Consider the following 12,699-nt stretch of genomic DNA (forward strand, 5'->3'; position numbering starts at 1 on the left):
TTCAATAGGTTTAAAACATGCATGGCTTTTATTTTCATGTGCAAATCTTTATTTTGTTTTGCAATACTTCAATTCTTTTGCAAGAATATGTGGCATTGAATTGGACGCCATAATTATATTTTATCTATGTGAAACATAGGACTTTTGGCCACAAAAATAACAAACTTATTATTGAAAAATGCATCCAATCATCCAGCCTAGGGTGAAGTCAGTAAGTATATAAACAATCATTTTGGAAGAATATGATGTACTTTAGTGAACACCTATGTGAGTGGTGCTCAGTGGCGTGAAAGGATTTTTAATCTGCCAGTTTGCACACACTTATAATGAAACTGTGTTCAAATTTCATCAGTCTTATTGGTTCTTCCGTACACATGAGGTGTAAAGAGCCGTGTAGAAATGCAATCAACACTTGCTGACACTGCCAGACTTTTATTGGAGGCTAAGATTCACCACAAAATTAAATCACAGTCAATGAACATGTTTCCCAAAAGCATCATTAGCTGACCAGGGAAACAAGTTTCACTGAACTCTATTGATAATGACAGAACTTGAGGTGATATTTGGTTTTGGAAAACGCACCCTTGTGGGGTTTTTAGTTTCCTTGCATTGGGGGATTTTGCTAGGCTCAAGTCAAGAGATTATCTTCAAAATATGGCTCAGGTTTCAGAAGCTCTAAACTGACAATCCTGAGCATTGAAGTTCTAGCATAAGTTTCTGTGCATAGAGCTTCTAACACATTAAAACTGTCTTTCTGCTCTGCAAAAAAAAACATTTTAGTTCATAAGTCAGAAACATCTTTCATGTTGGAAAGTTTTGAACTTAACATTGCCTAAAGCAACTTTTTTTCAGCATATGTGGGCTTGTTATAGCTTCATTTGACCAGAAGCACTAACTATGCATTAGTCTATAGGAGTCTTTGTGTGTTTTGTTGTCCACCAGGTGCAAATCACAAGTTTGTCCAATTGAAAGAAATGTGTCATTACCAGCAACCTCATGTTTGCCTGTTTACCCGTTCCCTACCCCTGCCAAACTAGCGCCTGGTGGATAAACGAAAATAAACCAAATCCCAAGGGAAGTTGGGTGTTTTGTGGTTTGGTTGAGTGTTGAGAGCTCAGTCTCAAGGATACTCACGGGGAGGTGCTTGCGTTTGCGGCCAGGCCGTCCAACCTTGCGGACAGGAGTGCAGAGCGAAGGCATCTCGTCAATAATCACGGTGTCCATTCTAGAGCTCTCATTCTAAACAGACAGAAATGCACATTAATTAACTATTATTGCTGACCAGAGCCCTTACTGGCTCATATTCTAGCTCTCCGGCACATGGCCATTTTGAGTTCCATGGATAATATAAATAAAAGTATTATTTATTTTTGTAATATTGTAATTTTCATGCGTCACATTATTCATTTCATTCCAAAACTTTTTCCAAATACACTTAAGAAAACTGTAGATATTTAATTTAAATTCTAATTTAAATTCTACTGATATAAGATATATGATATGAATTTTTTTATTATTTTTTTACAAGGGACACACAATATAGTGGTACAGTTATCAGCCTATTTTAAGTTTTTTATGTTTCACTTTTTGGAGATAGATTCATAGAATTCATAGATTCATGTTCAAAGGTTTGTGGGGTTGGTAAGTTGTTTTTTCGAAGTCTTTTATGCTTGCCAAGGCTGCATTTATTTGATCAAAAATACAGTAGAGACAATATTATTGTGAAATATTAGGAAAATTCTAATTTGTTTTCTATTGTAATTTTTTTTGGCAGTGATGGTAAAGCTGAAATTACAGCAGCCATTACTTCTGTATTTAGTGTCACATGATCCTTTAGAAATGGCTCAAGAATAATTAATTATTTCTTTAATATTTTCTTTAATATCTTAATATTAAAGAAAATCTTTAATATTTTTTTTTAAAGGTGTTTAATATTTTGTGGAAACCATTATTTTTTTCAGGATTCTAGAGAGTTTAAAAGAACAGCATTTATTTAAAATAAAGGTATTATTATTTATTTATTTTTATAATAAAAATAGTGTATTTGTGCCTTCTCATTTCTCTATTTTTTACATTTATATTATTGTCATCCAGTGCTCACTTGAATGTAATCTTTAAAAACATTAATAATTCATTAGCACTGGTTAATGTGATGTTAATCTCAAAATTAACATCCATTTTTCATACTGTAAATTATAATGTTGTAATGCTGAAGACGTTTCACAATGTTATTATCTTTACTGCATTTTTGATCAAATAAAGATGTCCAAAAAAAACTTACCAACCCCGCAAACTGGTATCCAAAACTTGATACAGATAATTAAAAAATACACATATTTTAAAATATTTAATATCGTCCGATAACTGATACGATACCACTATATTTTGTGTCCCTATAGTATTTTTTTTTATGCATGTAGAAAAAATTGTAGAGTTAAAAAATGTAGAGTTAAATATTGTCCATTTTATAATTTTATCAGCCAAAACATGAAAATAATTATCAGTTTATCAGCATTGGAAAGAATTTGAATATCGGTTCATCCTTTTTTATTTATTTTTTTACAGTAACTTAACCACACCAAAATATTGCAGTTGACACCAAGACCTAATTTTTTAAATGAAAAGATTTATAATATCATTCTACATCTCTTACGTCAAGGTTACTTAAATAATGAGAAAAGCCAGTGTTTGAATGGCATCGTCCTTTAGCAGAGATAAAGTGCGGTTTGATACAGCCGTGGAGAGATGCTGAACTCTCTGGACTCTTTCCTGACACAATTACAAAGACATTCAGTGGTTCATTCTCTCCCCTTATTCACTTTCTCTTTGTTTAACACAACTGTGTCCTCCCTCCTCAACAATAGCCACCCTCAGTCCAGCCAAGCACCCTAGGGTGGACGGGAGAGAAAAGATGATCCTAATGTAGCTGCTGCAGCAGCTTCAGGGCTGGTCTGAATGAAACCACCGGCTCTAAATCAGAATGCTAATGAGGATGCTGTCCCCGTCTGCCATGACTACTGAGAAGTCCAGCATGGCTGAAAGATGGCGGGACACCGTTGGAGTTTCTTCTTATTAATGCATAACAAAACTGATATGAATCTAAATAAGCAGAGTACAAATAGCACCTCAAGTACTAAGATAAGCATTAGACACAGATGCCTTAAAAATGCACTATTAAACTCAAATGTAAATTATATTTTAAATTATTAAAATATATTCATATTTAAAATGTGATGCATATTTATTTCTTTTATTTTTCCATTAATCTATTCATTTAAAATCTGAATTCTGGAGAGTTAGCATTCACTCTATTCGTGTGAAGGTCTTTCCACATATTTTATGACTAATAAACCCTGCTAGCCTCACGCAATGTTCTCATTACGATACAAATAAACAAACAACGTGTTTAAACAAACAAAAACAAAGGGTGTGCACAGAAATCGACATTGCCTTGTGTGAACTCAGTAACACTGTCTACATCCTTGCTCTATTTCTGTCGGCAGCCGGTTATTTAAGGCAAGAACTGTTGCCAAGCAACAGGACTGCGAGCGTAGCGCGGGTCCATGGGTGCAGGGGCAGGGAAGAATGAATTCCCCCGTAAATCAGGCGAACGGCAGCCTCTCCAACACAAGCCAACACCCACGTCACTAAACACTCGTACGAAACAGAGCAGGCACCATCTCTGATAACAGTGTACTCATGTTTACTATTTATGTTGACCAGAGCCTCTACGGTGACACCTGATAGCCCCGCAAGTCACCGCCATGGAAATAAATCACGACAAATTATCATGATATACTGAATGAAATACCCTACTGATGGATTTGAGGAGAGACTTAAAGGGACAGTTCACCCAAAAATGTTATTCTGTGAAATGTAAAACAAGATGCTTTCAGAAATATGTTTTTACTTTTGTTCATACAATGAAAGTCACCAAAACTGTTTGGCTCTTCATGAGGGTGAGTAAATGACGACAGAATTTTCATTTTTGGGTGAACTGGCCCTTTAATTTTGACACGAAACGTGTCAGACATCTGGAAAATGGAAATGGGTAAAAATTAATCATGCAAGAAAATGAATGAATATGCATTTATTCAGGAAAACAAACACTTTAACAAGTAATCTATTTGGTATAGATACAAATAAGACTATTTAAGACTTAAATTTATGAACAAATGAACGCATAATGAGTAAAAAAGTACTGTTAGCAGTTGCTCCTACTGGCTGAATATTATAACGTGTTCAAGTCACGTCATAATTACTGCAATTACTAGGACTTTCTAGTCTGAGTTGTTCACATCCTCCGAATTATGGCACTAATAGTATTGTCCAAATGTATCTGTTAACACAATACATCAAGTAACGTTTTTTACTCAAATTTATAAACATGTAGTTTATTCCGCGCAACATTAGATAATTATTCACCTTTGTGCTAGCAACATTAAACTGTATTGTACGGCTTTCGTTTCTTTCAGAATATTCTTCATATTCTTGCATTATTAAGAAATCAACAATACGAAATGATAGGATAATTAATAAACAGACATTTCGAGTGTTTCTACGTGATGTTGAAGCTGTCAGGTGGAACAAGTTGGAAGATCTCACAAAATGTTTCAAGTTGTAATTGTGAGTTCTACAAAGATGTGAAGGATATTTTGCAAGTAAGAATCTCATAATTACGGTAATTCCGCGATGGCATGAACGCACCGGTAACACTTTACTTAAACCCTTGTATAATGCATTATTAAGGGTTATTAAAGGGTATAATGCATTATAATTATTCATAACGTGCATTGTAATATATTATATCATGTTGTAAATAATTATAACTGAATTTGGAATGCATAGTGTAACAATGAACTGATAAAGTGTTATAATATATTAACTGTGATTACAATTATTCATGAGATTGTACGATGCATTATAAGGTGTATTACAAGGCATAATTAAATTAATGCATACTTTTATAATGCGTTATACATAAAGGCTTTAAGTCAAATTTTACCAGCATACCTTTATGCTAGTTAACATTAAAAATGCCAGAATCATTAATATTAGTTTAAGGATTGCGTGTTGCATGAAGATTCATAACGTCACCACCACTTTTGAAATTATTGTAACAAACTTTTAACAAAATTCTAGTTTTGGCATATGCAAACTAAAGCTTTTCGAAACACAAGACACTTCAGTGACAGATGTGGTAGTTAGCCTAAAAATGTCCAGGGACTCATTAACCTCTTACCATTTGATTTCCGTTCGTGTCACAGTTGATGTCGGAGCTCTTGAATGCGGCGGCGGTGGTAACTGAGCTGGACGGCATCGCCAAATGAGTGACTGTTGAATACAATGCAAAAGAAAATAAAAATAAAAGATGAAAAATAGGGGATAAAATGATGACCCTCCTTCTCTAGGATCCCCTGTGGAAAGGAACACAATAATCAGAAGAAACCGCACTCGGATACAATTTTCAGAATAAAAAGACACATTCAGAAGATCAGAATAATACACTCATTTCACAATAAAAAGTTGCCCTCATATAAGATGAGGTGCTTTCAAACTTATAATGCCAAACAGACTTCTTAATGTCTGATAAGTGAATAAAACATTGGTGTGTATTCAAATAATTGGGAATTGTGCATGGGAAATCAACCTTAATTACATTTAATGTTTCAATCTAATGCACGAGAAAATAATATATTGTTGACTCGAAAAACCCTTCTCTGAGGTGAAATACGAACTCTTTACTTCATGGTATTTCCCTTTTTCTTCCTCAGAGCGGTTTTAAAGTGATCTGTACATTTTATTCTTCACTCCCATGTATGTGTGCCTCACTGTGCTTTCTCTACAAGTAGGACACCAAAGTCCCATGAAATTAGATTTAGAGGTCAATAAATTAGGCGACTCTATAGTTAAAGGAATAGTTCACCAAAAAAATGAATAATCTGTGTTCTGAATTCTTAACGTACTGTAATGTACTTCCAAACTCTTTTCTTCCAGTGAAAAAAAAGAGGTTTATCAGAATGTCCATGCCGTTCTTTTCCAGACAATTAAATTCAGTAGTGACCAGGGGGCTGTGAAGCTCCAAAATTGACAAGAAGCATCATAACAGTCATCTGAATGACTTGTGCGCTATATCAAAATTTATATTATAACTTTCTTAGTGAACCAATTTTTTATTTATTTTTTTTAACTCTGAAATCTCAATAACGTTTACAGTTTTATTCAAATATTACATATTTGAGGCTTGACATCTATTATGTCAAACGTCTTATAGTGTCACTGGCTTGTGAATGACATGAGTGTGAATAAATGACAGTATTTAAATTTTTGGGTGAACTATCCCGTTACTCTTTTTCCAGAATTAAAAAAAAAAAATCACAGTAGTAACCATACAGTAGTTTCTGCCCATACCCATAAGGTGAGCTGCCTACCTAGACAACACTTTGGAGCATCTTAAGCGCGTCTTTTGGCATTTTGGGGGCATCATAAGCGCGTGCGGAACATAATGATGATCAAAAATGCTGTCTAGGTAACGTTAGGCAGCTCGCTAGGTTTTGAAACAGCCATTGTTTCGAGGAGCTGCAAATGAACGCTCGTCAAGTTCAAGCGCATATCGCGGTGTATTAAGTCGCACATCTGTATGAGCAGGAAAAACCACTGGCCACATCGAGCCGCCCCCCACCATATCGCCCCGAAAAAACGGCCAGCCCCACGGCGGAGACTTATTTCTATGGCGGCTTAAGGTTCTAGAAAAGCGGATCTCAGTGTTAATTACCCGCTTCGCCAAGTTCCAGGCCTGACCCCTTTTTTGTTTTTTTTTTGTTTTCGCTGACTCCCGGATCCTCCTTCTGCTTCGCTCTCCCCGTCCTCCACCGCCTCCCCAGCCGGCCAGCTCTCCTCCGGATGCTCCGCTGCTCACGCTGACTGCAGCAGAGGCCAGCGCTCCAGCAGCTCCGCGCGGGTCCTAAAGTCAGTCGAGTATGGGTCACGTTACACGGCTGATTTCACGCAGCCACCATGTTGAAATCGAAAGCGAGGCTTCGGCGAGAAGAAACGCGGAAGTATCGCGTTGCATTGCGGGGAAGTGTGTGATTTCGTCATCAATTAACCTCTTCGCAATCGCAAGTTACACAAGCTATTCTGATTAGATGCAGCTATCAGAATCTCTTTATGGGATTCACATAATCTGAATGAATAACGTGAATGTACTGTGTATTGTTTTGTCACATTACAAGTACTCTTACATCATCTAGATATTGTAATATACTGTATATTCATTGCTTGATGTCATTTCTTAGTGTTACAGAATTCTTATACAATTTACAGTGTTAACATACTGTGCTTTAGTCTAGACTCAAAATAAAACAACTAATATTGGATCTTTATCTTCAGTTGGCTGCAAATTGGATAGATATCAAATGAATTATGAATGAAATCTGTATTTATATATATAAATATATGACCATTTTCTTCAATCTTGTGTCTCAAAACAGGTCTAACAGTGTTTCGGGTGCCCTGCAAGATCATTATTAGATCATTTATCATTTTCACTGTGTGGTTCACTCTGTTTTAATTTTTTACTACATTTAACTAAAAAAAGGGGGCACTTGTTAATAAATTGGGGGAACAAATTAGTACACCGTGGCCATGATTTACTTAAGATGAGGGAACAAATTAATCAATCGTAGGAATTAATTAATAAATTGTGGGGCTCCAAACATTTCATCTTAAAGAATAAATAATAGGCTTGAAAAAAAGGTTTTAGATTGATTTGAGCTAAAGAAACACAATTTATAGAAGCAGCAGCTGCACTTGTGTAACTGGAAAGAGCTGCCTGGGGGCGTTACAAAGATGTGTAAAAAAAGCAAAAGACTTGCTTTAAAAGTGATTTATATCCTACTGTTTTTTTGTTGTTGTTGTTGTTGTTGTTTTTTTAACCGAAATTTCAGGATGTTCAGTAAATGTGCAATTCAACTGTACTGGATAACTAGCACTCTAAATAGCATACAGCTTTAAGGGATAGTTCACCTAAAATGAAAATTCTGTCATTAGTTGTTCCAAACCTGCATAAATTTCTTTCTTTTGTTGAACAAAAAAAAAATAACTGTATTTTTCCATTCTTTGGAAGTCAATGGCTACCATCAGCTGTTTTTTTTTTTTTTAAACATTCTTCAAAATATCTTCTTTTCTCTTCAACATAAGAAAGAAACTCATTCAGGTTTGGAACAACTTGAGAGTGAGTAAATTTTTGTGAATTTTCATTCTTGTGTGAACTGTCCCTTTTAACAAAAAAAAAAAAACTGCTTTAAATTGCACCCTTTTATTGCACCTTTTTTTTTTCTTTTGCCTCAAAAGTGATTCTGCCTAACTTTTATGTCTGTGTTGCACTAAAGTAAGTCATATGAAGTTGGAATGACATGAGATCAAGGAGTTAGAAAAAAAAAGTAAAAATTTCCATGGTTGTCTGTGGCATAATGGTAAATAACTCATATGCTGATTTTTGTAACTCAATCGGGGCTGCTGCTTAAATTCACATTTTATGGGTGGCCCCGTCATCAAAGGACCCCATTGACGACAGATCTGATATTACTCTCATATATTCTGTGGACACACACACAAACACTCATTGTCCTTTGAAGTTTTTTTTCATATATTTTACCCTTTAATAGTATACGAAAAGACATTGGGGTGACATAAACACAAATATGAACGTAAACCTTTGCAATCAATGATTGTATACAGCAGCAAATCAATCAAATGAAATAATTAAACAGTGTTTGTAGCTTCAGCGGACAGTTTGGGTTTTGAAACAAAATAAAATCAAAAAGAGTTGCCAAACAAATGAAAACCTGATTGTGGATTTCATTCTTGAAATATTGTTTCGTCTAACTCCGTTGGAGGCCCACCTGTAACATATAAATTCGCAATGATGCTTGAAATTGATTAAGAGCAGGGTTCCTTCCACTTAAACTGTATTGTGTTTCAGCTATTTAAGGCCCCCTGTTATTAGTTACCCTCTCTGTGGACTGCTTCAGTAAATTCATAATCAATAAATTGTGGTTTGAACACACACAAATACACAGAACAAATACCTAAAGGTTGGCAAACAGTTTGGCACAACTTTTAAAGGCAGAACAATATTTTTTTTTCAAAGATCACAGGTAAATAATGACTGCATTCCGACTAAGTCACATACTAAAACTCCTATCTAAGGGCTGACTTGCACATGTGCAGAATATTAAATTTTATACAGCACTTTATACAGTACATCTAGGCACACACCTACATCAGAAGATTGCATTCATATTTGTAGCAAACGTTGGAACATAATCAAACCTTCAAACTTGCCCATCTGAGAGTATTTCATACGCTTTCGTTTATGTTGTACTTTGCAAATTAAACCAATGACAATAAATTCCCAACTGCAGTGTATATTCCTTTCCTTGAAACACAAAACAAGCATTATGATCATGTAAAATCTGATTTGAAAAGGCAAATATATCTGATTGCACTCACTATAACAGAAGCAACACTTTTTCCAGTTTAAAACTTCATATTGTAGCCATTCAGAAGACTTCCTTATGCAGAATTACAAGCATTTTAGAAAAGTAATAGTGAATGAATCGTTTCATCTATTGAATCTCATAAATGTAAACGGATTTGAATATTCTACACTAAAACTCACTTCAAACTGTTGCTCAATGGAACTATTTAGCATTCAAATGTTAGCAGTCACAAACAAAACTTTTTTTTTAAATAATGGTTATTATTATTTCTTACTTGAAACCAAACTAACAAAGAACAAATCACAAGTATAACACAATTACATACTTATAATAATTAGATAAATGTAATTATTGAACCTGAATTCCTTCCAATTCAAGTACAGTAAGTCAAACTGTCTTCCTCATGACAATAAAGCTTTAGATTCTAAGCATGTCCTCTTCTTAATACTCTGGAAGCCTTTGTTTTTGTAAATATGAATCAAAATTATGACCTAAATATCATAATAATAAAAAAATTCTGGTAAGAATTTGGTAAGAATATGCTTCTATGGCATAATTGAATGGCAAGAATTTGTATCTCAGTGTTGACTTGTAATAATTATGACTTCATATGATCTCATATTTTCAACTTTTTGTCATAACTATGACTGTTATCTCATAATTTTGACTATGACAGTTTCGACTTTTATCTCATAGTTATGACATTATCACATTTTCTGCCATAATTATGGTTTACCTAAGCATTTTGTTTTATGTGGCAGAGATAGGCCTCCATACAACCATCCTGTTTTCCACACTCAGCCGTTCCATAAAGTTTTTATGACCTGTGCTAATCTTTGACATTTGACCTTTGTGGTGTCTAAGGAAATTCCACCCATTTGTTCACGAGCATTGCTACTGTGTTCCCCTCTCAACAATCCCTGAGCACTGGTTTCATTTATTTCACACAAGTTTACACATTAACAAACTCAATAAAGCTTTTGAAATAACTTTTACAGAGACGTGTGCACTCAAAAGATGGAAGGCTAAGCTGGTTTATGGATATACGGAACATATATCCGTATTCCAATAAAGTCATTTTATGCTCTCCAAAAATACAGAGATATATATGCGATACTCTAAACTAAGAGGCAATACCGAAGTGCTAAAACAACGGCGACAACAACGGGCTAAACTTAACACAGTAGAGGAAATCCCAAACAAACAGCGAGCTGTACGAGACATCCCTGATATATGGTGGTTCTGATGTGTGTGATGCAGAAGCAGCAGTTTGATGATCAGAAGTCTACAAGGAGCAACGGAGCAGGCATCACTCGGAATAAATGTCACATGCAGAGCAAATACGGACCCTCTCCACTCCTCCAGTAGAGCCACTCCATGCATTAAAAACACAAAAAAATCATCACTAGTTATACAAAAAAGCATCCAGTGTGGGGAACATCTGGAAAAATAGCTACAGCATAGATACATTTGAGTGACGTCATGAAGATGCACAGTGCGTTCGTTTTAGAAAGTAGTGATCACAAAGTCATAAAGGTTTTTTAAGAAAGCACAAACAAGCCATTCTCATGGGTAATGTGATAACAATGGGTTTATACAGATAGATTATTTATGTATATATATATATATATATATATATATATATATATATATATATATAGGCCTATATTTAAATATTTATATATATTTATATACTTCTTAATAAATACAATTTGCTCTGTGCAAGGATTCATGAAGAATTGGTTTCACATAGTGAAAGCCAGCTGGGGAAGAGCATGCATTTGTGCGAATGCCAGGGAGGTTTTGATATCGCTGGTCCTTTCCTGGAGCTTAGAATGAAGGGGTGGAGTGCCTTTTCCCAGAATGCTTCAGTGATGACACTGGACAAAACACAAATTTAAGGTTAGGGGGTCATGGCGGCTCCACAGTATTTTGCACATTTTACTTTGGCATTAAGAGCAGGACTAGACAATGTTCTTATTTATACTTACATGAAGTATTCTACATTCTTTTACTCTGACTCAGCTAGAAGAAGAAAAAATAGGCCTTAATCAAATTGAGAAACTATGGTCAACTAATGACTACATTCTATAATCTGGTAATTGGGGATGTTTAATATTAATTAGGGATAATTAGGGATGCACCAATATTAAAATCTCAATAATCTAATAATATTGCCATGCTATGTCCAAGAGCAGATAAATGACTGATATTAAGATTTATACTACTTTGTCTATATAAATATGAATAAATATTAATACTGCTACAAGTGAATTTAGGCATCACATTATAATATAGAATGTTAATTTGGATATTCGTTTTACTGAATATTAACAGTGTTAATGATTTTGTTTTGTTTTTAAAGACTTTACATGAGCACTAGATGACAATGAATATGCAGAATTACATATTTAGTGTCAACCAATGTATAAACTACTGTTCAAAAGTTTTTAAGTAATGTTTTAAATGTTTTTAAAGAAGTCTGGGCTTCATTTGTTTGAAAAATACAGTAAAAACAGTAATGTGGAATTGTGAAAAACATCTAAGGTTACGTATGTAACCCTGGTTCCTGGAAGAAACGAGATGCTGCATTGAGAAAGCATTGGGGAACGGCTCCAGTGTGACGTCTCTGAATAATGTGTGTAATCAGTCCAATGGATGGGCGAGACGTCATAGGCAGGTGACGTCAGAGAAGCAAGCGCCGGCCAGAGATGCCGGAAGTCTGGCACTGCAACGCAGCATCTCGTTACTTCGAGGAACAAGGGTTACATACGTAACCTAAGACATTCCTCTTCAGGAACTTGAGCTGCATCGAGAACGCTTTGGGGAACAGACCGCGGGCTGGATGGCCACTCATGACCACACCACAGCTGGTGAGCAGCCCACACCGGGCCCTGAGACAAGAACCAAGGTTTTCTCCATATGTCTAAGGCACGTAGGCACCGCTGCGTGACCTTTTAGCATGTGAAGTGGGTTTCCCCTCGGGCAGAACCCCTTGGTCTTGAGCCACCACTGTAGGGGTCTCATGTACAGCAGGCCAATCGCATTCACATTGGACGCAGCTGCCATCAGACCCAGCAGTCTCTGAGACTGCTTGACAGTGAGTGACCAGCCTTCTCTCACTCTCGCGACTGCAGTGAGGATCGACTTGATCTGAGCAGGTGACACATGCCTGCATCGTGGTCGAATCCCA

The 12,699-nt window shown here is 35.6% G+C and overlaps 1 protein-coding gene and 1 long non-coding RNA gene across 6 annotated transcripts in view; both read right to left on the reverse strand.

The window, feature by feature from the left end:
* Nucleotides 1-1,134: 1,134 nt before the first annotated feature.
* LOC113060322 (uncharacterized) lies at nt 1,135-7,009 on the reverse strand. Its single transcript, XR_003278225.1, has 3 exons — nt 6,776-7,009; nt 5,243-5,334; nt 1,135-1,239 (listed from the first exon to the last, which is right to left on the reverse strand). It is a non-coding gene; the product is annotated as an uncharacterized LOC113060322 (long non-coding RNA).
* Nucleotides 7,010-11,174: 4,165 nt separating this feature from the next.
* Nucleotides 11,175-12,699, reverse strand: part of LOC113060495 (dystrobrevin beta-like) — a 33,793-nt gene continuing 32,268 nt past the window's right edge. For 4 of the 5 annotated variants that reach the window (XM_026229443.1, XM_026229440.1, XM_026229441.1 and 1 more), the window contains one exon: nt 11,175-11,386. In XM_026229443.1, the coding sequence (XP_026085228.1) occupies nt 11,337-11,386 (50 nt within the window). In that variant the 3' untranslated portion in view covers nt 11,175-11,336. Of the gene's footprint in view, nt 11,387-11,497; nt 11,532-12,699 lie in introns of all 5 variants that reach the window. The other variant, XM_026229442.1, reaches the window with a different exon arrangement.

Source organism: Carassius auratus, chromosome 42 (assembly GCF_003368295.1).
Source record: "Carassius auratus strain Wakin chromosome 42, ASM336829v1, whole genome shotgun sequence".
In the NCBI taxonomy this organism is placed as follows: domain Eukaryota; kingdom Metazoa; phylum Chordata; class Actinopteri; order Cypriniformes; family Cyprinidae; genus Carassius; species Carassius auratus.